The sequence below is a fragment of the Strix aluco genome, chromosome 29 (assembly GCF_031877795.1).
Source record: "Strix aluco isolate bStrAlu1 chromosome 29, bStrAlu1.hap1, whole genome shotgun sequence".
Classification (NCBI taxonomy): domain Eukaryota; kingdom Metazoa; phylum Chordata; class Aves; order Strigiformes; family Strigidae; genus Strix; species Strix aluco.
Window position 1 is genome coordinate 5,370,327 of NC_133959.1, and position 26,645 is coordinate 5,396,971.

At 39.9% G+C, this 26,645-nt stretch overlaps 1 protein-coding gene across 2 annotated transcripts; it reads left to right on the forward strand.

Annotated features, from left to right (window-relative positions):
- The first annotated feature begins 42 nt into the window (after window positions 1-42).
- SPPL2B (signal peptide peptidase like 2B) lies at window positions 43-25,445 on the forward strand. Of its 2 annotated transcripts, none has more exons than XM_074809051.1 (15): window positions 43-180; window positions 8,675-8,794; window positions 10,566-10,748; window positions 11,500-11,589; window positions 11,948-12,087; window positions 12,914-13,056; window positions 13,881-13,977; window positions 14,134-14,250; window positions 15,770-15,851; window positions 16,615-16,689; window positions 16,816-16,878; window positions 18,267-18,366; window positions 19,364-19,441; window positions 21,581-21,741; window positions 22,718-25,445. In XM_074809051.1, exons 1-15 carry the CDS (start codon window positions 124-126, stop codon window positions 23,003-23,005), a joined length of 1,794 nt encoding a protein of 597 aa, XP_074665152.1. In that variant the 5' UTR covers window positions 43-123; the 3' UTR covers window positions 23,006-25,445. The 2 variants fall into 2 exon arrangements, with proteins under 2 accessions (XP_074665152.1, XP_074665153.1); XM_074809052.1 differs by having other exon boundaries at window positions 21,581-21,809; window positions 22,718-22,830.
- The last annotated feature ends 1,200 nt before the right edge of the window (window positions 25,446-26,645 follow it).

Sequence of the window (26,645 nt, forward strand, 5' to 3'; positions counted from 1 at the left end):
TGGCGGCTCACGGCCGCGTGGGCGGGAATTCCGGGGCGGGTTGCTGGGTTACCTGGTGCGGAAGGGGCCCAGCCCGGCCCGGTCGGAAACAAAGCGGGCGGGGCGCGGCGCCGCGGGCCCGGGATGGCGGCGCAGCGGGCCCGGCTCCGCGTCTGGCTGCTCCTGCATTTCCTGTCGCAGGTGAGCGGCTGCGCCGGCCCTGGGAGCTCCCGCGCTCTGGGGGTGGGGGGGAGCCCTGCTGGGATGGGGAGCAGCAGCCGGGCGGGGAGCGGTGACGGGCAAAGCCGGGTGCCGGCCCAGCGCTGGTCCCAGGGCCCTGGTGGGGTCTATGGGGCCTCGCTTGGTCGGACGGTGCTTCTCGGTCTGAGAGTCGCCTTTGGTGGCTAGTAACGGTGCAGAGCTGAGCCCGGGCTGCGCGGCAGCAGCGGGAGGGTGCCGCAGCCCTCCGTCGGGGGGGGGGACTCCTGCAGGGTATTAATGATCAAGCCGCGACCCGCTTTTTCTGGAGGAAAGAAGACAGCATCGTTCGAACCCCAGGCTGCGCCCCCACCTCTGTGCTGTGTGACCTCCGCGATTTAGCGGTATCTTTATAGGCATATATCTGGATTTGCTTGTAGGGTTTTTTTCCTTTTTTCCGTAGTTAACACCGTGTTCCTCATAGTTCTTAAAACAGAGTCCCTGTCAGGCCAGCAGCCTTCTCCAGGCAGCCCTTCGGGAAGGGGGTGCAGGCCAGTGCTGGGATCCTCGCAGCAGGGACGACTCTTGGCTTTGGGTTCATCCCAACTGACAAACTCGTTCTGAGAAAGCAGCCAGCAAAAAAGAAAGGGGATTTGTGCTGAACCTGACCCCATAGCCTGTCTGGAGTCTTGCATTCTCATTACTTACAGTACTAATAAGTTTTGTGGGATAAATATTTAAGGGTGTGACAAACTAGGTATATAATCCTGATACAGGAGAGGGTGGATTTTTAGTTATTGTATTGCATGGTACATTGTATTTTAAATTCAGGTGTTTTGTGTTCTGAAAATGTTGAAGTGTAATTTAAATTTCTTAATGGTTTATTAGGTAATTTGGAGGGTACTATGTATTCTTGAGTATTATTGGTGTAACATCTTCACACAACAGTCTTAGTTTTTCCCTCTTCCATACCTGTGTCCTTACTGATTCCTTTCCAGTGATCTTTAGTTGCAGAACAGTCTGGTTGCCAATTAACTTTTATTTCTGCATCATCCCCTTTTTTCTTTGTCATCGTTTCCTGTATCATCCCTTCCTTATTCCCCATATGCCCTGTGCATTTTGGCACCTCTATTAATGCTTCAATTGGACTGGTAGTGCCAGCACAGGCCCCACAAATTAATAAGGTATAAGAATGGTCAAGGACTGGTATGGAACCAGTTTGATCCATCAGCTTAGAAAAGGTGAGCACATCACAGTGTGGAAGGACAGCAAGTAAGACATGGGTAGATACTTGGAGTTCTTGGCTTCAGCTGCATGCATTGCAGCATCCTTCCTTCTGTAAGCGAGTCATTTAGTATGTTTGTGCAGTGGAACAGTGTTAACATGCTTGAAGGAGCTTTGAACAGGCTGGCCGGAGTGCTGAAACAGTCCTGCCGCTGCAGCAAAAAGTGAATTTACTGTATGCTGCTAATATGTTTCTGTTACTGGAGCTGGCTCCTTTAAGATTTGCTTGAATACCTCATATTTCGCAATACAGCTCTTGTACTTGCTCTTGTCCATAGGTAGTACATCATCCCCAGCTTGAGGCAGAGAGGAGTGCTGTGATGCACTTGTACTACCGTGATACACCAGTGACTGATGGATGGGGTTATTCTGGAGGACAAAGCTGACAGCTCTCACAATAAGCTGTTGTGTGCATTTGCTGTGTACCAGCTGTACTCATTATCAATGGCTTACTCCTGTCTTAGTGCTGTTGGGCATATTTGGTATATATATTTGTCTCCCTCCTTGAGATAGGATAATAGGATTGATTTATTTTTTCCCTGGGGCAGGGGGACATAGTGTCCACATTTGCTTCTAAACTCAGATTTATGTAAGGAGAAGGAACAGCTTGGCTAGTGAAGCATGGCTCACCCAAATGTGGGCCCTCATTTGGGAACAGCTAAAGAGGGGTGTGATCTTAGAGATCCGAGATCATGCACTTAAATCATGCTTTGGTATCCAAGTCCTCACTTTTCATTTAACTTTCCTCTCATTCTCGCCATTCCTTCACGGCATTGCTGCCTCTCGGTTGTCCTGTAACAATAGCAGATACACATGAGCCTTTGGCTAATGAAGAATACAGTAATATGATCTACAGGGAGCATGTTGGATCTAGCTGGTCTTTACTATGCTAGCTGTCCACAGAATATTGAATTGAGGTGATGATTTCTGTATTTAAAATCAGAGTGCTCTGATGTAGGTCAGAAGAGTTGAAAAGACTGAAATTCTGGATTAAGGTGCTGGTTGACAGTTTAGTCTCATGGAATTGTTGCATTCTGAATATGAAACTGTCTCCGCTGTACAGTGCTGTTAAAGGAGCAGTTTCTTTGTGTGCAAATTTGCTGTCTGCTGTTGATGGTCTCCAAACTGATCGGTGTGGTTTATGGGAAAGAATGCACCCCAGCTCTTGGGAACTTTGCTATGTGTTTTGTGCGATACGTACTGTAAGAGAAGGCATAGCTCGTTCATTCCTTCTTCAAGGAACACAGCTCCTAGTGCCTGTTAAGTCTCTCCAAGATTCAGGTGACCAAATCAGCTGATAGAGCTAATGAAAGTGGAGAAAGTGTATTGGGCATCCAGGTGAGTTTGGGGACAGAGGCAGGAAGGAACAAACAAGAATGAGCCGCTAGGTTGGCTCGGTCACTCACATTGCAGTTTCTTGAAATATGGGTGCACTGAATTCCTCCTCTCTACCTTCTTCCATCACTTAACTTGCAAGCTCCAGTGCTTGTCTCTGAGCTGCATTAATTCTCTAACATGACAAAAAAAAACTCATTAAAAAAACTGGGAAGTGTTCTGTTCTTTATATGCATTAAATAAACCGTGGAAAGGCCTGATGAGGTTCAGGGCAAACAATTAAATTGGCTCAGTTGCCTCTTAAGTTGTGCCCTCAGACTTTACACTTCTGTTGTGTGAAAGCCTTTTCCTTGTTTTGCAGCTATAAGCCACTTCGTCTTAATTATACAACAATCTTCATAAAGCTATGATTCTAGCAGATTTCCAGCTTTGCAGAGGTCTTGCTTGTGACATGTCACTGTTGTTGAATATGGATGTCTGATGGGTAACAATGTTTAAATGCAAATACTCTCTCCTTATTCATACAGGGAAGAGAGATAATTCCCTGCTTAACTGGGAGAAGTTAATTCCGCTGTTTCAGGCTGGGAAGCCCATTCCTGTTGAAGCTTGTAGTGCTTTCTAAATCATATGTGCTGTAAGAAGCAAGCATCAAAACACCTTATCGTCACAACAGCTGTTGTTTTTCTGTCAGTGTTTGAAAAAAGCTGGGCTCGATATCCAAACACTTGGAAAAGAGCCCTTCAGGGTTGTAAGAACAGTGTGTAGGATCTGCACAGGAGATTACATTTTCCCATGGGTTAATCTAGGATATGGAGTGATCTCTAGGAACTAAGAACTGCCATAAATGTTGCCATCATCCCAGTGCATCAGCTGCACGGCTTTGAACTTACTTTTGTTGTCTGATACCTAGTGAGAGAAATAAAATCAAAACTGGAAGCATCAAAGCCCTATGGTACTGAAACAAGAAACTCCGGTGCCTATGGCTCTGCTTAGGTGAGAGGATAAGAACAAACTTGTAGTGGCTGTTAAAAGACTTCAGAACAATGCTTTGATGCTAAGTGATAATTGCTTTGTAAAAATGTCTGTTAATCCACATTCTCCATGGACTGCATTCTGCACAGACTTTCTAAAACTGTACGCTCTCTTCTGCTTTTAGCCCTGCTCATATTCCCTTTAATTCCTCTCATCCATGATTTTTAACTTGGCTTTTGGCACACAAAACCACATAGCTTCTAAAATGTTCGGAGCACTTCACATTAGGAACATTTTACTCCCTTAATATTTATTTAAAGAACATCCATTAAGTTGCTCAGAAAGCATAATTGTGTATTATTGTCTTCAGTGTGCCATTTGGGGATTATTATGAGTTCCAGTAATGGTTGTCTAAATGGAAATGTAGAAACACATCTTATAATTATTCTCGTTTTAAAGGTGTATAGCTTATATCTTATAAATATAAAACTTTTAACTGCACAATGCATAAAGCTGTTCAACTACAGGTAGCAAAACTACCTGAAGATTTTGGAAGCAGTTGACATGTAGCATTCAAAACTGAGGTACTTGATGTTGGGATTGTTTTAAGCCCAGTCAGACCGTGTAACAATAAGCAGGAAACACTTCTGTTCTGGTCTTTTGTCTGTGTCTGTATTTGGATCTCTGTGGCTTCTTCCTCATGAAAGTAAAGTTCAAGATAATAATAATGGATTATTTTTTAATACTTCTTCCTTTTGTTGAAAGGGTTTTACGTGCTGTGGTTGAATAGCGGAGACATGAGTTGAAAAGCCCTCTGTAAGAGGACCGTGAGGCTCTGAAGCAGTAATTAAAGACCAGCAAGACTCCTTCTTCAAAAAGAAGCACTGATCTAGATTTGTATAATTGAATTTAGAAAGAAAACAAACACAAAAAAAAACCCCAACCCTCAAAAGTTAGTTTTTGCCCTACTTTCCAAGTATTTATTTTGTATCTGAACATTTTTTTTTTTATCTGAAGCATTTAAAGCTTTCTGCAGCAACTCTGTAATGCTCAGATATTAGATTGATTTCTTAATGTGGTGGTGTCCAAACCTGACCCAATGGGTCACAGAACGCACATGAGCAAGTTTGGTACCAAGGAGCTGATGTTCAGTATTTTCCATGAAGAAAAGAGTTCTTGAACTTAAACTTTAACAGTTACTGGAGATGGTGCCTGACACTACTCCCAAGACAGTACCTGCAGCCCTGAAGTGTCCCATAGAACTTAATGGTGATGTTAAAATTAGATTCTGCAAGTCTTTTCGTTCCAGTGAGCAAAAGACCCTTTTGTCAGGGTGAAGCAATGCAAGGTACCCATTTGCCACTTACAAATGGGAAGGAGGATTTGCATCAGCACCCTTAGTCTGTGAATTTTGGTTCGCTTAATATGAGAATGAAGTCACCACTAATTAAAGTTAAATAAAACCACTAGTGGTAGGGAAGTTGCACATACTTCCACAGTTGCTTTGTTTGTCTTCCTGATTTCTGGTTGCCTGGATAAGTACCTACTAGGGCTTGGTGTACAAGCAGACAATGCCTCAATTCCACAAAAATACTTACTTTTGCAGATTCTATGTATGGTTTTGTAGGTGGTTTTGGTCTCTTTTTTGGGGGGGTAGAAGATGAGGAACATATCTGGTACTTAGAAAACTGTGTCAGTATACATGGGGAAAGGAAGAAAACATTTAAAAGAACAGAGCTCATCATGAAGAATAAGAAGATTGGTGAATAACTCTGTAATAAGGAAGTGCTTGCTTGTACCTGCTTGTGATGACCCTATGCTAGCCCCTAGGTCTTTTAATTTTGCTGGAAATTGGCCTAATAAAATTGATATAACCAAAATAATGAGGATTACTATGTTTGTGTAGTAGTTTAAGCCCAGAGGGCAACTGAGCACCACACAGCTGCTCGCTCACTCCTTACTCCCACAAAAGGCTGGGGGATTGAGACAAGGACAGGGAGGGATGATCACCAATTATGGTCACAGGCAAAAGACAGACTCGATTGGGGAAGAAAAAGAACATCAATTTAATTTGAACACAACCACCGCTAAATTTATCAATCAGAGTAGGACAGCGAGAAATACAACCACATCTTAAAAAACACCTTCTCTCACCCCTCCCTTCTTCCTGGGATCAGCTTTGCTCCCAATTTCTCTACCTCCTCCCCCTACCCCCAGCAGCACAGGGGAGCAGGGGATGGGGGTTGCGGTCAGTTCATCACCCCTTGTTTCTGCTGCTCCTTCCTCCTCAGGGGCAGGACTCCTCATGCTCTTCACAGACTTCTCCAGCCGCAGGTCCCTGCCGCAGGTTGCAATCCCCCCAGCAACAAACTGCCCCAGCGGGGGCTGCCCTCAGCATCCCGGCCTCCTCCAGGCACAGCCCCTGCTCCGCCGTGGGGTCCTCCCCGGGCTGCAGGTTGGCATCTGCTCCCCCGGTGCCCTCCATGGGCGCAGGGACAGCCTGTCCTCTCCCCATGGGCTGAGGGGGGTCTCTGCTCCAGCCCACCTCCCCGCTGCCACCTCCTCCTTCCTTCCACTCACCTCGGTGGCTGCAGAGGTGTCTCCCTCGCAACTCCTCCTCGCAACTCCTCCTCGCAACTCCTCCTCGCAACTCCTCCTCGCAACTCCTCCTCGCAACTCCTCCTCGCAACTCCTCCTCGCAACTCCCACTCCTCCTCCCAGGTTCTCCTTCTTAAATACGTTATCACAGAGGCACAGCCGCCGTCACTACTTGGTCGAGGCAGGTCCGACTTGTAGCTTGGAGAGTTTCGAGAAGCTTCTCACAGGAGCCACCCCTGTAGCCCTCTCCCCCCCTACCAAAACCCCGACATACACAAACCCAACACAGTTTGCTAGCTATTATTTTGCAGGGATGGGAAGCTGAAAATATTTGTGTTAAAAGGAGCACTTCTTGCAAATAAATGTGGTTAGAATGCTTAGCTGAATAAACAGACTACGTACAGTGTATCACAACAGAGAAGATGCCTTAAACTGGTGTATTTGCTGCATGTTACTGTTTACTTTTCTCTGCAGTCCTTATTCTCTTTCTCCAAATTCCTGCAGGAACTGGGTTTTGTTGCTTCAGTTTCCTGGAGTTCTTCAGGAGAATCTTGACATTTCTATGATTAAACCAACTAGGATTACTCTTGCTAGCATGGGCTGTTCCCAGTGTGGAGGCAGCTGCAGTAAAGGCTGGTGTAGCTCCAACCTGAGGCTGGGCTGCGTATGAACTGGAAATAATGTGTGCTGCCTTATTAAGTAAATACTCAGGGTTTACGTGGAATCTTTTATTAGGTGAATACTCAGGGTTTGTGTGGAGTCTTTTTTATTTTTTTTGTACCTTTTGAAGCTTTGAGGAATTAATAACAGCTTTAAGAGAGCTCCGAGTGAAGAATGGTAGGGCAGGGTGTTATGTTTGAAACCCAGTCTGTGACTAACTGTGCCTGAGCTTTGAGTGTAGCATTCCTAGTTCTTCAGCTCAGGACTGCAGCCTGGGCTGTACTTGGGTGTAGAGTTCATACGGTCCTTCCACTGCAACTCAGCTCTGTTCCAGAGGCTGAACGTCAAGTTAAAGGTGGCCAGATCTCATGATTCATTATTCAGGTTAAGGGATTTTACCTATAAACAACCGGAGTGAAAGTGGTGTCTGCCTCTGACCTTGTTGTGGGTTAACCCTGGTAGGCAGCTAAGCACTACACAGCTGCTTGTTCACTTCCCCTCCCACACCCAGTGAGAGAGGGAAGAAGAAAGAAAGAGTAAAAGCCAGAAAATTTGTGGGTTGGGATGAAAATTGTTTAATAAGCAAAGAAGAAGAAGAAAGAAAGAAAACAAAGCAAGTGATGCAATCGCTCATCACCTCCCATAGGTAGACCAATGCCCAGCCAGTTCCTGAGCAAAAGATGGGTAACCTCCTTAAAAAAACCCTCTTTTCACTTTTCATTGCTAGGCATGACGTTATATGGTACTAATATCTCTTTGTTTAGTCATCTGCCTGGTTGTGTCCCCTCCCAACCTCTTGTGGACCCATCAGTCTATTCACTGGGGGGACAGAATGAGAAACAGAGAAGGCCTTGGCACTGTGCAAACACTGTTCAGCAATAGCTAAAACATTAGTTTATCAGCATTGTTTTGGTCAGAAATCTAAAACACAGCACCACACCAGCTGCTATGAAGAAAATTAACTCCATCCCAGCCAGACCTAGTACTACAGGCCTGTAATAATAACTTAGATATGTAATCTTGTAGCAAATATTGTTGGAGTTTTGAGAGCAGTGAAAAGTATATGCAGTATGTAGTCTTGAGAATCTATGTGTGCTACCTAGGACGTAAAAAGAGCCGATGATGCTGTGGGGTCTTGTCAGACCTACAACAAAGGTGTCCTAGGCTGAGTTTTGGAGCAGTGTGACTCTGGAATTGATCATTGCTTCAGGCTGTGCTTTCAGGGCTTGGTAGGCAGCAGGCCTCTTGTTCTAGCTCTTACCTGTTCTGCAGTAGTCCAGCTTCTTTCTCTTGCTCTGGTTTATATACTTATATGCACCATTCTAGCTGTGGTGTTTGGACTGGCTGTTTCTTTTGGGTTTTCTTTTTTTATAAAGACATCCAGTAACATTCAGTGAGGTTTCATTTGATTCTTTGACCAGTTGCTGTGTAGGAGGGAATCTGCCTAATGTATCCAAAGTCTTTGTTTGAAGTATGATGGAAATAATAACAAATGCCAGTGTACTCCCTGCACAAATACTGAAACTTTGTAGAATCTTGTTTTTCTTTGAAATACAAAGCAGGCTAGTCAACAGCAAGTTACACTCATCACTTCTGTCATTTCATGTGACCTAAAATTCTCGTAGTGAAATTTTTGTTGTGTTTTCAGGTGTACTGTGAGTATGGGATGGTACATGTCCTTTCAGAGAAGGGAAGCAGCAAAGGAAAAGACTACTGTATCCTCTTCAACTCTCAGTGGGCCCATTTGCCACATGATCTGGGTAAAGCTGTAAGTACCTAGCCAAGCAATGACAGAAGAATGTATTAAAAAATGCCTTTGTTACAGGGAAACTTCTAATTTCTAACTTGGATTAGTAGAATTTGAAGCAACTCAGAAAATACCTTTATCTATTAAGATCACCTTAGGCAGTGCTGTGATGGCAGTATTCTTTTCCAGGCAGCATGCAGAGGTGATGACTGTTTCTGGTCCAAACCAAAAATCTTCTTTTTGCACAACGTGATCAATTAAATTAAAATGGCACTTACCTGTGGTTGGAAAGGAGTTTTTGTATGTCAGTATGATGGTGGCCTTGCTAATATACTGAATTGTGACCTTTAGTGCTTTCGCGGTGGTTCATAGTTCTGGCAAGTGTAAGAATAAGTAGTCCCAAACTGTGTCAAGCTTTTGCTTCATTATCCAAAGCTGACAATTGAGTCACTCTATTCTGTGAGGAAAAAGTTACTGTCACTGAATCAGCAAATACACTTTGAATGAGCTACTAATTGAGGAAGGTGTGGAATAGTTGACTGATACTCTGTTCATTTTATTCATTTTATTCCTTAATCTACCAGCTGAGCGCTACACAGAATTATTAATGTTCCTTATCAGTGTATAATCAGATCTTAATTAGCCATGGTGGGATTATCAGAACTGCAGATTACTCCCTAGATATGTAGATAGCTCAGATGTGGCAGCTGTCTTTGCCTTGCGTAGACCCAGCTGATAAACTCGTGCACTTGACCTGACTGTAACGTGAAGTCAGTGCATGGACACGCTGTATCCCTTTGCTCCAACAGCAGAAGTGGGAATGCGGAAGTGGATGAAGCTGATTTGAGAGGCTTAGGGTCTTGCATCCAGGCAGACTTCCCACAGAGTCTCTATCATTCTATCATTCTAGACTCTAGGATTTGTGAGAGCTGGGGACTCTACTGTAGGCATCTTGTTTCAACCAGTCTCATAAAAATTCACTGGAGACACGTTTCAGTAGCTCTGCAGGAGCTAATATAGTCTAGAACAGCTTGCACTGAACTGAAACACTCAGCAGGTTCTGATCTGCCTTCCACAGAGCACTTGGGTTGCCTATGCTATATCCATTGCCTATCCCTGTTTCCTTCCTCAACTCTCCTCTGCCTTTTCCTTCTTTCACATTCTCCCTCCTCCTTCCCTCCAGTACTCCAGCAGTTCAATTCATTAACTGAGGCGATGCAGTGTGCCAACCTGAGCTCACTGTGCATTTGTGTTACGCTCTGATAGAGCTGATAAGCTTTCCTCAAACCTGCTCAGCCTGCAACACCTCTGAATTGCAAGCAGCTTAGAATCCAGTCTGCAGGTGCTTAGGATCCAAAGGTCTCAGCTAACTGGATATGGTTGGTTTCAAAATGGAAGTTTATTTTTGTACTTTACCCCAGCCTGTGTTTTTGTTTCTAGCTGTTCATACATCATCTCAGCCTGCCACCCTAGAATTATAACACTTTGCTGTACTCCTCCTACATCCTGGATACGCACATCGGAACAGCAACAGTGCTGAAGAAAACAAATGCAAGTGCAGATCATAAGCCAAATTTTTATTATCAGCAGAATTCTGTACAATAAGGTGAAGCAAGGCAGGACCCTGTGTAATAGAGAGAACAGCACTGTTTCAGCTTTCAAGTCTCTCTGAGTATACTCTATCACCTTGAAAGTTCTAAATTACCCTTTAGAAACTCTGTGGTTTCTGCTCTTGACTTCTTTTCTAATTTTATTTTATATGTATGTACTTAACTAATTATTTTTTTTTCAGTCACTCTTGCAACTACAGGATCAGACAGCATCTGTTTTGTGTTCTCCTTCTGATGTACCCGATGGGGGATTTAATAATCAAATCCCCATGGTGATGCGAGGGAATTGCACCTTCTATGAGAAAGTGAGGCTTGCTCAGATAAATGGAGCTCGTGGGCTGCTGATTGTTAGCAGAGAGAGACTGGTAGGTCTCCTATCTTTCTATATTAGATGATATTAAATATATTTCTATATTAGATTATATTAAATATATTTCTATGTTAGATGATATTAGATATTGTCTTGTCTTCAGTGCTCATTGCTGGTATTTGATGCTCCTCTTCAAAATATACATGTGTGTGTTTATGCATGTACATACATCACATAGTTATGTATGGAAATAATACATCTGAAGGAAGAATTAATGAAACAAAAGGAGGTACTCATTTAAGTAGGAAGAGTGGTGCATAGAGCTCATGTAACGTTCAAGTCAAGGGCTCAGAATTATCCTTGTGTCATGAAATACTGGAATCAAAGAAAGAGGTTGGTTGTTTCTTGACTTATACTACTTACTACCTTTAATGAGATCTAGAGCACAGTGAATCTGGTGCTTTAGATTTAGCTGGAGCATCACCAGTGTATGTTTTGTAAAATTAGTGGTTTTGAATTCTGTAGTCAATACTAGAGGCACACATTGCTCATAAAACCATGACCCTGATATGCAAAAGATACTGCTTGAAGTTTGGTTGCTGCACTTTGCTGTTACAGTCTGTAATGACTTATGTTCTACTGGAAACAGGCATACATTTTGACTTTGAGTTTTTGCTGTCATTATGTTCCTTTCTAGAGTATTTTCCAAATTAACAGAAACAAAACTTGCAACTTTAACCCTTTTGAAGTAGTAGAAGTATTTGCAGAAATTAATATATTCTTACCTGGTCTGAACTGTCTTTCAGGTTCCTCCTGGGGGTAACAGGAGTCAATATGAAGAGATTGATATTCCTGTGGCTCTGCTCAGCTATACCGATATGTTGGATATTGGCAAGGTAAACGTGATGCTAAATGCTCTGATTTATATTATCTCATTTAACTGAGTCACTGCTCAACAGTGTAAGTCTATCTTAAGAGCTTTGAATCTGTAGAGAGTTCTACTCATGAAAATTGCATTATTATATTTTGAAAAAAAAAATGCAGATCTCTTAAGAGGTTATTTCTCATCTTCAGAATAAAATCAAAATGGACCTGGTGCTGGAAATAAATATCACTAATAGTAGAGCCAATAGATTGCTCTTAAGCATTTATAATAAAGCTTGATTCTGAGGTTGCTTAGTGAAAACTAAATAACTGAACCTTTGCTAAGGTAGCTTTTTGGAAGTCCTTCATAACTTGTACTTACCTCTGCAGAGTTTCGGCAGCTCAGTGAAAGGGGCAATGTATGCACCAAATGAACCTGTGCTAGACTATAACATGGTGATTATATTTGTCATGGCTGTTGGGACTGTTGCAATTGGAGGCTACTGGGCAGGAAGCAGAGATGTGAAAAAGTGAGTAACTGGAATGTAGTGTATCAGTTTTCTTGTATTTTTCACAGGAAAAAAAAAAGGTATTTATCTAAAGATCACCCGGTACCTCTGCTAATGAAGTTTGGAGACGATATAACCAGAATGGGAAAATGTTGATGTGACGTTTGAAAGGCCCTGAGCCTTGTATTGGCTTAGTCACTGTGTGAAATTATTAGAATATAATTTGCATGTAGAGTGTTTTAGTATTTTGTCTTGTCAAAAAGCCAAACATTTGAAAAACTCAGAAGATTGGGTAGTAATAGGTTTCCTGTTTGGGCTTTTGCAAAAATTCACCATAAAAATCTTTTGCAAAAAAATACTAAAAATTGGTTTTACTAGTATAGTGCAAGACAAACTGATTAAACGCCTAACATATACTATGTTTATTATGAATCTTCTATTGAAATTTTATGGTTACTTTTTGCCAGTAAGTAGAGTTGGGGAGAGGAGGTCGTCTGTGACACACTTATTTCTAACATTTGCTTTATATACACAACCTGACTGGGCTTCTTCTGAAGTCAGCAAATTATTCTGTGGTAATTTTTAGGATTCTGTTGAGTTGTTAGTGAATGAAAAATAGTGCTCTTGATAAACTAACGCAGCGCTTACTGTTTTACGCATTGTGTTATATCTGATATTCATACATCCATGTAAAATGTGGAGTTCCACTGACTGAAGTGGAAATCAGTGCAGACATTGGTGTCGTGTCATGTTTTCCAGCCCCACGTAGTTCTCACAGAAGATTCAGTGACCTTTTACATCGTGTTGCAGAAGGAATGGACTGATTATAGCCATGTTACTCTTTCAGGCGGTACATGAAGCACAAACGTGATGATGGGGCAGAGAAGCATGATGATGAAACAGTTGATGTGACGCCCGTAATGATCTGTGTGTTTGTAGTGATGTGCTGCTCAATGCTGGTCCTCCTTTATTTCTTCTATGACCACTTAGGTACTCTTAAAGTTGTGTTTGTATTGGTGCATCTTCAATATCACAAAGCTGCTGTCATTTAAAGATCATTTTTACTGTGAAAATAATTGAAATGGCTGTCTTCTGTTGAGTTTCTTTGTCCCAATATGATTTAAAACCCTGGAAGAGAACCACCAAGTAGATTTCTGTACCTACTTTTAGTGAGGTTGGATTAGGTGATCACAGAGCTTCTCTCAAACATTAAAGCCTATTAGGTAGATACAGACTTAGTGTCTTCCACCTTCTATTTTTGTCAAAGATGTTCTCAAACCTATACTTGTCTTTCTACTATTGTTCAATTTGAAGTTGAGTTATGGAATCCGGGATCACTTATCAAATTGATTAACAAAAGAGCATGAGAGCCTCATGCGCTGGAACTTCCGTCCTCATATTTCTGAGGAAGTTATGAAAAATGCATCCCATCTGTATTAATTCATTTTGCTACTGAGTGATTTTAAGACTTCCCTGTAATGCTTGTGTACTCATAATGAGAAGATAAACACTTCACCATAAATAGCCTTTTTAGGCTCATGATTTAATGACTTTAAAAATATTAGTGCAAAGGTTTTGATTTGAAGTAGCTATTGCATAAAATACACCTAGTAAAATGAGCTAGAAATAGATGCTTAAAGAGCATAAATATAATCAACAATCATTTGGAGTCTCTGAATTTAACTTTCCCTGGTGCAATGTAAGCCTTATTTCTCATTCATGCTTTTTGATTGTCTGGTTTTGATTCAGCCAGGGTATGAAAAAAAACATCTCTTACCTTATCCTACTTGCACTTACTACTTTTTCTTTCTCAGTCTATGTTATCATAGGAATATTCTGCCTGGCTGCCTCAATTGGTCTTTACAGTTGTCTGTCTCCCTTTGTAAGAAGAGTCCCCTTGGGAAAGTGTAGGTATGTGGCAACTTCTAAAATTTTAATAGGCAAAGTTAATTTTTTATAACGTTGGGTAGGTGTGGGATTTACAAGGTGGTTTCATACTTCAGAATGTTTATAAAGGAGGAGGGTAACTACACAGACACTGTAGCTTTTGGTGTGTTTCACTTTCAGAATCCCAGACAACAACTTGCCTTATTTTCACAAGCGTCCGCAGGTCCGGATGTTGCTGTTGGCGGTGTTTTGTATCTCTGTCAGCGTAGTCTGGGGAATCTTCAGAAATGAAGATCAGTAAGTGTATATTTTAGTTTCTGCTCTACAAATTGTAATATGCTTTATTGTATAAGTAACTGACATCCGTAGAAGCCCAAATTTATCCAGAATTTAGGAGTGACAGGAAAGAAACTAGAGACTTGGGCAGAAATTCTTAATTGTTTCTTGTGTATTTCACCTTTGTCTTGTTGGTTTAAGTTACAGAAAACTGTCTCTTGTTAAGCTTGAACTTCTCTGAGTCCCAGTCCGTATTCTGATCTCTGACTGAAGACAGCTTTTCAGGAGTGGTGTAGAAAGTTGAATACAAGTTATCTAATTTATTTCTCCATGGTCTGCATGTGCATTTGCTCAGAGAGAATAAGAGCTGTGAAGATTGTTACATCTTTAGTTTCTTTCAACTGTCTAGTAATAATTCTCTATGTAAATAATTATCTAGTAAATAACTCTCTATGTCCAGTATTGCTGCAGAACCCAATTATAGCACGTTCTCACCACTTTTGTTAGAGTTTTTTGTTGGTTTGGATTTTTGGGGTTGTTTTTTACCCCTCACCTCACTCCCAGATGCTCCAGTTTCCCCATATATACATGATGTGTTCACCTTCTTGGTCCCTCTATCAGGGATTTTGTGTTGGAACTGAAATCCTGACTTGTTTCTGCTGATGGTACCAGAGATGTCTTGCTTGTGCCTTGAATGCCTGTTATTGCCCTTGTGGGATCCATTTTCTGTGTTAAGGCTGTGGATCATTCACTGACAGAACTTATAAATCCAGGAAGCATCAACTCTGAAACACCTTTTAGAGAAATAAGTGTCAGTCTGAGGACTACAGAAGTACTAGAGAGCTATTCCAACCTGGGATATTTAGGACTAGGAATTCCCTTTTCTGCCTCAAAACTGGCATGGACCTGAGTGTCTCCTGCACAAAGCTTCATCAGCAAGTGCTCAGGTATTGATCACAACAACATAATCTCTTGTTTGCATCTAGACCTTAGCGATTTTCAGGAAACCTTAGTGTTTTGTATCTCAAACCCTACTTCTCTTTGATCATAGCAATTGAGAATAAAGCAGAGAGCATTGGTACTTCTATACCTAACTTGCAAAACACCATCAAGGAACAGCTCCAACTGCAGGTTTCCCTCAGCACACGAAGGTGTACACATACACAGGCTGAAGGACCCCAGCGCTTCCTATTTTGGTACCCACTGACCTAGTTCAGCCAGTTCACAATCCACCTCACTTTCTGCTCATCTCTCTACAAGGATCTTATGGGAGATTCTCAGTGGAAAGCCTTACTGAAGTGTAGATAGACAACATCCCCGCTGCTCTTCCCACAGCTACCAAACTGTCATTTCATTGTGGAAGGTTATCAGGTTGATCAAGCATAATTTCCCGTTTGCAAATCCGTGCTGACAACAATGTTGACTTTGAGCAAGTACTTTTAATAAATTTTTTAGTCCCAAGGATGTCCTTAGTGAGGACAAGGCTTGGTTTGGCTTTCCTATTGTTTCCTGCAAAAATGTTACTTTCTTCTTTCTCTAGGTGGGCCTGGGTTCTGCAAGATGCTTTAGGAATCGCTTTCTGTCTTTATATGTTGAAAACAATTCGCCTGCCTACATTTAAGGTATGAAAGTTAAACAGATGTAAAAAGAGGATGTTTGCCTGTATATAGTTGAACGGAGGAGCCACTGACAACGGAGTACATTGGCTTGGAAATGCACTTCCCTTCATTTGTAGCTTGGAAGAGAGTGATGTAATGGGTTATAATGTAGACCAGTAAGTGGCCAGAGTGCTGACTATTAGTAAATCACACACCACACACTCACTTGTGAGGTTTTTTTGTGGTTTGTTTTGTTTTTTTCCAAATTTGACACACAATTGATGCATCATTCTGGTGGTGTTTCAAATCTTCCAGAACTTATTCAGTATCCTAAGATAAAAATCAGTATTAGTCATTTAGTTGCTCCTTAGGCAGCTCTTCAAACTCTGTTTCAAGTTATCTTCATCTATAAATTTTGTTTCCCTGTACAGATTGGCCAAAGTAATGTGGATACTGTTTCAAGCTATGCCTATCATCCTGCAGAGAAAATGCAGAACTTCTTAATATTTGCTAACAAATTGAAATGGCACCATTTCCAGATTTTACATGATAAAGAATTTAGGGACTAACACGTAATTTTGTGTCTAAGAATTCCTTTCTTTTATATAGCGCATGTGAGACCAATTCCTCCATCTAAAATATTTAGGAATTAAGAAAAATACATGGGTGACTTGTTTTAGTCCTTGTTAGCTTTTGCCTTGAATAGTCTTAAGTTGCTAATTATTAATTCTTTGCTGTTTACTAATGCATAGTATGTAAATACCAAGCATCTTGTCTCTTCCTTCAGGGTTGTACCTTGCTCCTCCTGGTTCTTTTTGTGTATGATGTATTCTTTGTATTTATCACACCTTTTCTAACAAAGGTAAGTGAAGTACTTCTCTGCTGCTCACAGAGCAAAGTGTAATGACCTGTTTCTCTGTGTGTTCCTAAATGATCCCAGACCTGCTGAGAGAAGTGCCAATTGACAATTTTCCCCTTTTTTCTTTAGACTGGGGAGAGTATAATGGTGGAGGTGGCTGCAGGCCCGTCTGATTCTGCCACTCATGAAAAGGTACTGTATGTAGTCTAAGAATATGGCACTAACTTCCAGCTCTTACACTTTCAACTTCTTTAAAATTCAAAGACCACAAAGCTGAAATGGAGATGCCAGTCTGAAAAGAATTTAATGTGAAAATAAGCACTCCTGAACTCTCTGGAAATCTACACCAAACACAGGGGTCATCACAACAGCTTTGGTCTTCCTTTATCTTGCCTTGAAAGGATTTCAGTATAAGGAAGCTGGTTAGCTCAGCTTCACAAAAACATGTGGCCATATTTGTAAATATAACTTACTGCTAATGAAGCGTATCCATTTTTACCTAAAGAGAGAAAACTCGTATGATTAGTCTCTCACTTTCTCCTCCAATCCTATTTTGATAATTGCTTTATGAAAAGCTGAGGCTGTAGGCAAAGGAGAGAAACACGAATTGGAGACAAAGCAAACAGAGGTCAGTATTCAGCGGTTCTGAACCGTTTGCCAGCAGCCAGCTGTATGCACAGAGCTGTACAACATGATGTAGCTGACTCAGGAAGGGAAGTACGTGAGGTGTAGGAGATAGTGAGATACAGTGTGCAAAACAAATAAGAAATTAATCTGTAGGAAAATGGGGTTTGTTATTTTAAGGATGATGGGTCTCTTTTCAGCAATGATTGTAATGCTGTCACGTGAGAAAATAGTAAAGAAAATAGTTGTTTGCAGGTTGAACTACGAGTGGATCAATCCATACTAATTTCTTTATGTTCTTGTATTTTGTACCCCTTTAGCTTCAGTTTTATGCACAGACTGAATTGTATAAAACAGTGATAGTATAAATAGATAAAATTTATTCTAGCACTAACATAAGAAAAGAAAAAAGTTTCTTTAACGTACTGTCTTAAAGAGAATATGTGTTTGCAATGAACCTTGCTGTACTGTGCCTCAACATTGCAACTTATGTAATAAATAGGAACACTTGGAGGGGAAAAAAAGTCTTTTAAAGTGATTTGAAAAATAACTTTTTAAAATTATTCAAGTCTACTCTTTTTGAGACTTTTATTACAACCAATAGAATGAAATATATATGGTTATTTCTTATGCATGTGGCAGCCTACCTAAATTTTTTACGTTCCTGCAGTTAAAGCACAGTTGATACCTTACTGCATGTGAGGACTTTGAAATTAATATGCTGGTTTGAGATTTCTGTCATGCAGAGTTGTCCTGGCTGGTTTTTTTAGAAAGTATTTCATCACTCCTATCTTAAATACATTTTGTTAGTTGTTGGTAATATTAATAAAAGATTTTAAATATAAGATCGTATTTGAAGTCTGCAGTTTCAGTACAACAGGAACAAGTTCTGATAGATGGTGTCAGTATAGAGTGGAAACAGCTTTTCATAAGGCCTATGTCTCTCTCATTCCAAGCTCCCAATGGTTCTGAAGGTTCCACGACTGAATTCCTCACCATTGGCTCTGTGTGACAGGCCTTTTTCTCTCCTAGGATTTGGAGACATTTTAGTTCCAGGTATTTCTTGTTTAGCATGTTAAGAATTTTACTTGTTGCACTGTCATGTTAGTTTATTCCTCCTGTACTTCCACTTCAACTGGGAAGTTTGATTTGGCTACTATAAACCTGATAAATTTGTAAGCGTATCCTTTATGTTCTTTTTTTCTGCACTATTCACTTTTTCCATAAAAAATTAATGCACATGCTTACGGTTCAGTTTCACAGGCAGTGATGTCAAGAAATGTAGAGAAATCTCAGGAGTTGATTTAGCTGATTTTTTGATTTAGCTGATTTTATAGAATAAAATATCTTTAATAGAGGAAATTATTTGTCCATTTGCACATGATTTGAGTGCACACATACCTGACCACTCAAAACTTCATAATTTTGTTAGTCACACAACATCTGGTGTTTCTGTCACACCTCTCAAATTTGACTTTAGGTAGTATGTAGAAGTATGCCTGGCACCACTGCAGGTGAAAACAAGTATGTATCTTCTGGCTTTCAGATTTCTTCTGAGAAATCATTTGTTTATTTTCTTGTGTTTTGGGAAATATGAACTGTGTCATCCCCATCTGTGTCCCATCCTCCCCCTGACCTATAATAGGTCATTATATAATAGTCGTTAGCCATAAATTCCTGCTGTCTTTACTAGGAGCTGGAAGGGATGAACTCTCACCCTTATTCTTGTCGTGAGCACTGTATTTTTACAACTGTTTACTAGGGATGGGATGATGTTTTGTATCTAGGATCTGTGTATTTGTAGAGGTTAATTTTATTATTAGAGTGCTTCTGTTGTACTGGGCTTGTGTTATCGTGTAACTGTTCTGTAAGCTGTGCAGCCTCCTGAACGATGCTGTCATAGTACTTAAACACAGGGATGCTCAAGGAAGTGTTTGGAAAAAAAAAAATCTTGAGATAATTTGATAATAATCTTGAGATAATTTGATGGGTTTGTGTATCTTAATGCATGAGTGGGTTGAAAGCATGTTGTAATTGTTCTTTCCTTTCCTAGGCTTACTGGTAGCTTATTGCCATAGATTTGATATTCAGGTGCAGTCATCCAGAGTCTATTTTGTAGCCTGCACAATAGGTACGTGTAACAGTGACACCTGAACACAATACCTGTAGAAGTTGCTCCCTTTAAAAGCATACCATCGATGGTGTATTACATAGTTTGGGGTTTTATTATTCTCCTCCTTTTATTACTAAACAGAAATATTTTTAGGAAAATCCTTTCGAGGCTAGACCTTCCATCACCAAGTTATCTGTTGTGATTTTTCCTGAGCTGTTTTGCCTTATATAAGGGGAGCTTCTTCTTACCATAGTTTCTCACTATAACCCTTACATCTACACTATCTTTATACATACTTAGCTACTCATTCTGGTTTCTTGATTCATGAATCTTTGAGTTTATTGCGTATGAGAATTCAGGTTCAGGGGTATCTTCCTTTGACTTTGTTCTTTTTGTGTATTCTAAAAATCTGTGACCTGTGATGCAATGAATGGTATTATGAAGGCTGTAACACCTCTAAAGTAGTTTTCTTTAGTTTGTAGGATTCACAGTTATATGCCATGGACAAGATGACTGATGAATAGGATCTTACAAATTACTGTTTGCTTTACAATACAAAGTATTTATGCTAGCAAAGACTTAAGATACTTGCAGTTAATATCATGAAAAATTTTAATGAAAAACTGCTTTAGAAATTCTTTTGAAAAAATAGCTAGGTTCTTGAAGACTTAGAGCAGGGTTAGAGAGATGATTTTATACCAAATCTTAAATAATTTCCTCTTGTATATACTTAAATGAAACTGTTGTCTTACCCAGAACTTTCAAAACACATTTACAGAAATTGATAGGAAAATGTTGTCTCAATGAAGAGTCAGCACTACTGTTGCAGCAGTGAAAACCACATACAGGGCTTGTGTTAGCGAGATTGACTCAGCAGTATGAGAGAAGTGATTATTCCCCTCAGTTTGGCAGTTGGATCAATTTGGCACCAGGATGCCTGGTGCAAGACAGACACTGACGTACTGGAGTAAATCCAGTGGAGGCCATCAAGGTGGCTGAGGGCTGGAGCACGTGGTTTTAAAAGAAAGCAAAGAGGAGATTCTGTTGCTGTTCACAGCTACCTAATGTGAGGATGCAAAGAAGATGGAGATTTTTCTTACAGGTGCACAGGGATAAGATGTGAGGCAATGGATTTAAGTCACAAGAAGAAATATTTAAACCAGATATAAGGAACTCTCACTAATAACAACATGTGCCCTGAAAAAAACATTTTGAAGAACTGTAGAAAGTTATTGAGTATTCTAATCATAGAATCATTTAGGTTGGAAAAGACTTAAGATCATTGAGTCCAGCTGTAAACCTAACACTGTCCTAACAAGTCCACCCCTAAACCATGTCCCTAAGTGCCGCGTCTACACGTCTTTTAAATACCTCCAGAGCTGGTGACTCAGCTGCTTCCCTGGGCAGCCTGTTCCAGCGCTTGATGACCCTGTCAGTGAATAAATTTTTCCCGATATCCAATCTAAACCTCCCCTGGTACAACTTTTCCTCTAGTCCCATCACTTGTTACTTGGGAAAGGAGACTGACACCCACCTCGCTACAACCTCCTTCCAGGTAGTTGCAGAGAGCAGTAAGATCTCCCCCGAGCCACCTTTTTTCCAAAAGAAACCACCTCAATTCCCTCAGCTGCTCCTCATAGGAGATGGATTTAGCTTCATTGTTCTGAAAATGTCATTGAAAATAATCACAATATGAGATCCTAGCTGCTTCTGTTCTACTTAGTAATTTTTGCAGAATATATGCAGAAATTAAATAGAAAATAACAACAAATTGTAACATGCAGCTGGCTTGTTTTCTGGGGTTTTTTAGTGGTGTTGCAGCATAATAAGAAACAGCCAAAGCCAAGCCAAACAAGAAGCACATGTTATAATGGTCAAAATAATTGCCTGTATCTGTTGAATTCATTCAATATGAGGCACAATATTTCATTTGTTTATTTTGCCTTTCTCAAACTGCTTAAGGCAATGATTTAATTGCACAGTATGGACTAGGCCAATCACACTACTTTCACAACATGTTACTATCGACAGAAAGACTGCAGTACCTCTGTTAAGTAAAAAGTTCCTGTTAGAACGCTCATCTAGCTAATTATTTAGTTGTTCTTGATCAGACCTATATCTGAGTAACTGGGTTTTGCTGGTTTTGTTTCCTTCCAGCATATGGCATAGGCCTTCTTGTGACCTTTGTTGCCTTGGCATTGATGCAGATGGGCCAGCCCGCTCTCCTCTACTTGGTGCCCTGTACTCTCCTCACAAGCTTAGCTGTGGCTCTTTGGAGAAAGGAGCTCGCAATGTTCTGGACGGGCAGCGGCTTTGCGGTGAATACCAGTTTGATATGAGTGTCTTCAAGAAATACTAATATTATAAAAACCTAACTAAAATTAAAGTTGAGTAAAATACTGTAAAGTATTATCAAACAAAACCAGATTTTTCTTTTGCTTGATTGTTTGCTTTTTTACATACTTTTTTGCCTCAGTAAGGTTCTCTGTTTTTAATGTTTATGGCCACTTAAACTGGCTAGTGAAAAGTAATGTAGACCTTGTTTATCCTCCTTTATTCTGCCATAATTTTACTCATTTGATCTCTGTTGAAATTATTATTGAGTAAAATTAAATAAAACATTTTTATAATATATAAAGTATATCCTTACAATATTTTTCTTCATATTTTTTCATAGCCTACTGCTTATGAAGGTAGAAATCTAGTTCAATATAGTAAATTATCATTTTGTTTCACTGTCGTACAAGTGAAATTAATTTGATTCCAAAAGGAGTAATTGTTACTGTGATGCATGTTGATAGATTTTGAGTAACTACTTGAAGGCCAAATCTCTCAAGCTAGAGGTTCTCTGCAGTGAGTGTTTTGTTAATCGACTATTTGTGATAACCTTCACAACTTTCCTTTAGAGAACTGAATTTAATTGGTGGAAAAATATTTGAGATCATCTGAAATGTGATGAAAAGTTGCCAGTTGTACGCTGATAGTAAAGGTGGGCAAAACCAGAGCGTGACAGAGTGCCAAAGTGCTGTTTGCCTGTTCCTGTGTAATCAGCAGAGCACATCTGAAATCAGTGAGGAATGATCAGGCAGAAAGCAATTAAACACATTTCTGGAAGAAAAATCCCCTTGTGTACTATAAACACAAAGACGGGATAGCTGTATGCATGTGTCCACTACTGGAGAATGAGAAGAGATGATGGACTTTTAATCTTCATCTTGTATGACCATCACTTCTGATAACTGGACACGATAATTCTTGCTTTCCAGCTTTCTGACTGTGATCTTCTATTTACAGAAAGACCTACCTCAGCCTCCCGTGGTGATAGCTCCTGTCAACTGCTCTGAGCTTCCCAAAGATAGCAGTGTACCAGCCTCTCAACAAGACACAGAGCAAATGACCAATCCTACCCTCCATGTGAAGGAGCTGCATGGCCCCACCTCAGCTGCAGAGGAGCTGGCTGATACCGACACAAAGATGGACCAGTCAGAAATTTCTATTGCACAGAGTGAGGAACCAGCTGGTCAGAATAAGGACGACCTTGAAAGCAAATGCCTAAATGCAGAGCAAAAACAGCTGGAATAAACAATGTGATAAGAACTCCTTATTTTCCCTCACAAACATATCCATCAAAAACCAGTATGTATTTAGGACTGGTTTAGTAGTGTTTGCATTCATTGAAGAACCTCACTGGGAATCTGATCATCAAATCCAACAACGAATGCTCTGCCTCCAGCTTCAGTACAGCTATACACTTCAAACATCTTTCTGAAATATGGTGCTCTATAAGGGTTCTGTTGTATGGATTTCAATGATCATTTTATTAGGGAATGCCTTTGACCGTTCCATTTTCATTATGTATTAAGAGTCTTTATTTACACCGTACTGAGTGCTTGTGTGGCTATTTTGCTGCTTTAGCATAGTGTAGGTTAACATGGAGGAAAAGCATTGAACAAGTCTGCTACAATGCTTAGTTGAGAGAAATATGATAGTTTTTTTAGCACTTTCCCTATTGTCACCTTTTACTTTACTTTTCCCTACTTGTCAAAGCCATTGATAGGTTAATGGTTGGACTGGATGATCTTCAAGGTCTTTTCCAACCTAGACGATTCTGTGATTCTGTGATACAAGGGAATGCTTTAGTATAAACTGACATTCAGGAAATGCAGAGAATGGTTAAATTACCAGCCTCTGAAAGGATTTATACTACCATGGTGCATTAAATGCATCTCTTAACTTTTTTGTCTTTGTTTTTACTTCCAGGTACCTGGGTTGGCTACTAGTCTAGTTTAAAAGGCAGGATGAGTGGAGCTACAGGAAGCTTTCTAAGCACTCGTATGAACTCTAGGGGCTGTCTCTGAAAATAAACAGTGTTTGTCACAGAATTCTGTCAGGAAGCAAAAGCATATTAAGAATGTTTAATGTTTGAGAAATAAAATACAAGCCAAATGGGTAAGAAAATAGGTAGTAGCACTATATTAAGCTTAACAGGCAGTATTTTTATTGGGGAAAATGTTAAAGCATTAAAAGTTCGTATGTTTGGCGTTTTGAGCTTCTACTTGTTACTCGTTTAAGGAATATAATTGCAATTTCTAAATCTGAAGAATATCTAAGTCTGAAGAATATGTTTTCATTCCCAAGGGAGCACATATGGTGCTATAGTCAGTTGTGATTTCAAACTACTTGCTGCTCAGTAACTAATCATCTGCCTCAGTCATGTTTTGCCTGTCCCAGGAGTAGCCAAAGCATGGCTTGTCAGGTTCTGGAATGAGGCTGTGATCTAGCCTATTATTTTGCTCTTCTTGCCACGTGACATTGGGAAGGACTAAATTTGCGAATTTAAAATTTTTTGGGGTGCAGCTGGTCTTGCTTTGTATTCCTGAAATTGTGCATTTTCTTGTATAACATAATTGAGCCTTTTATGCATCAACTTTAGTACACATAGAGGGATGATGTGATTTGCACATTATTTATTCCATCTAAGAACATTTGGCTTTATCAAAGTTGTCTGTTCTACACTTAAATTGCAATCCCAGAAAGCCTCAAACACTTCACATTAAAACTGAAATAGAAAATGGAAGTATTCTAGGATCCTAGAATATGATTCCAATTTGCATGGAAGAAATACTCTTTGGAGTTTACGAGAGCCCAAAATGTCATTTACAGAAGTACCATCACAGTGACGTGAGCAGAGGCAATGCTTTTAAATTAAGAGTCTCCAGTTGGCATGATGAGTTGGATTCTGAAGGGCTCTTTTTTAATGTCTGTCTGTTAAATTTCAGCCATTGTCTCTTTGGCTGGATCTTCCAAAAGTTTGCCCTTGTGCTTTTTGGATGATAATTTCTGTTTTAACCTGTTTCACGTTGGGTGTATACTGTTCTTTCTCTAGAACGTGAAAGGCTTTCTGTAAAACCACACTATGGCTTCAGAGTTTTACCAGCTTCTGCTTAAAGCCTCAAGCCCTGTCTGATAAGTTGATTTAATGGTGAGTTTCTTGAAAGGCTTCCCTAGTCCAAAGGCCTGCGCTGCATTTAGTTTAAAAATCACCCTAATGGAAGATAGTAGTACTAATCTGTTTTTCAATCTCCTCTTTAATGGACTATGTTACTTTTGCCAGCAGTAATCTGAACCAATTATTACTGATAAAAAGCAACAGAGACATTTCACTGAAAACTTCAGCCAGCTGGATTATGCCTTAATTTAAGCCATTGTATAAGTATGTATATTAAATTAAGAAAACAATCTTGTGTTTCAATAATGAACTTGACAAATAGCAAGAAAACAAGTTTGGAGACTGACTCAAAGTTCTATGGTTTTTTGCCTTGATTGTCTTTCAGTCATAATGTTATTTGGAATAGCTTTTTATATACTTAAAAGCTAGTAGCTTTCAGATGATGAAAACATTAAGTTTTATCATATACTTGAAAGTGTATTTTAATTGTTCTCATATGCTGTGGGTTAGGAAACAGTTTATTTCTGAAATTGTTTATAACTCAATTAAAATGAAAGAATTTATAACACTTAACTTGTAGACATTTAACCGTTGCTTTGTTCACATTGCATCTAGATAGGTCTGCTTGGAGCACGTCCTTCACCTTGTTTCTGGGGGTTTTCAATCTAGTTTTCAGTGTGACTTTTTTTTTTTTTTTCCTCCAAACTACAAAGATCAATGTGGGGGAAAAAACCCAATCGCTACTCAACGCAATATCTCCAGTTAAAGTGTGTAAACTGGCAGTGAGTTGCATACTTTGACTATTCCAGTACTGTACAAATTGAGTGACCCTGGTGCACCAGTTTGGCTGCGACTGTTTGTACCATGATCCTGGGCAGTTCAATCACTTCCATCAAAAAAACAAGGCTGTGCTTTTTTGTCTTCCAAAAACCTCCCTGACCAGCTTAATGTAAGACTTAATGTTGTGTAGGAAGATGTGAAGATGTGTTTAGTGTAGCTGACTGATTTTATTTGATGATTGCAGATATACATCCCACACCAGACTTGAATTAAAATGCTCAAAGTAATGAAAGTCATGTTAAAAGTAACGTTGATGTGCTTTTTATTTACATCTTTCACATACTAACCTTTAACTAACTATCTAAAATTCAATAATTAGGATTCTATTTCTGAAAACTTGTATGTGTTCAGGGGGAGCACCTGTTCTAGTCAAAAAAAAACCAAAACAAACCACCACAAAAAACCCAGCAACAACCAACCCCACTTAAAAACATTTAAAAAAACCCAAAACAAACCAAAAAACAACCTGAAAAGCTCTTTCAATCACAGTAGTGAGGAGCAGATTCTTTCCTGGGTCTGAAATTACTAAATATCAGTGTGTTGGACCAAGTGTTTGTTCTTGACTGTGTCCTCCTGAAGGGTTGCACAAATGCAGCTGAAGGTAGAATGCAACCTGAAAGACTTTACTAAGGGTGACAAGGAGGGAAGAATTATCCCAAATTCTCTTTTAATTTTGGTGATTTTTTTTTTTTTCTTGTCACAGATGAAGAGCATTTTAAATGAAATAAAAAAAAAAGACAGAAAAAATATATTCAAAAATGTATTCTGTTTTTACCAGTGGCAGTAAAAGAGCACATCCACATATGCAAGAATTATACTTGTGAAAATATTTAATGTTTTCTGTAAACTTGGACAAATGCCAGAAGACAGAAAAATCTGCAGCACAGCATGTTTTCCAATAGGTGGTTTTAACATGTCTAAAAGAAATCTTCA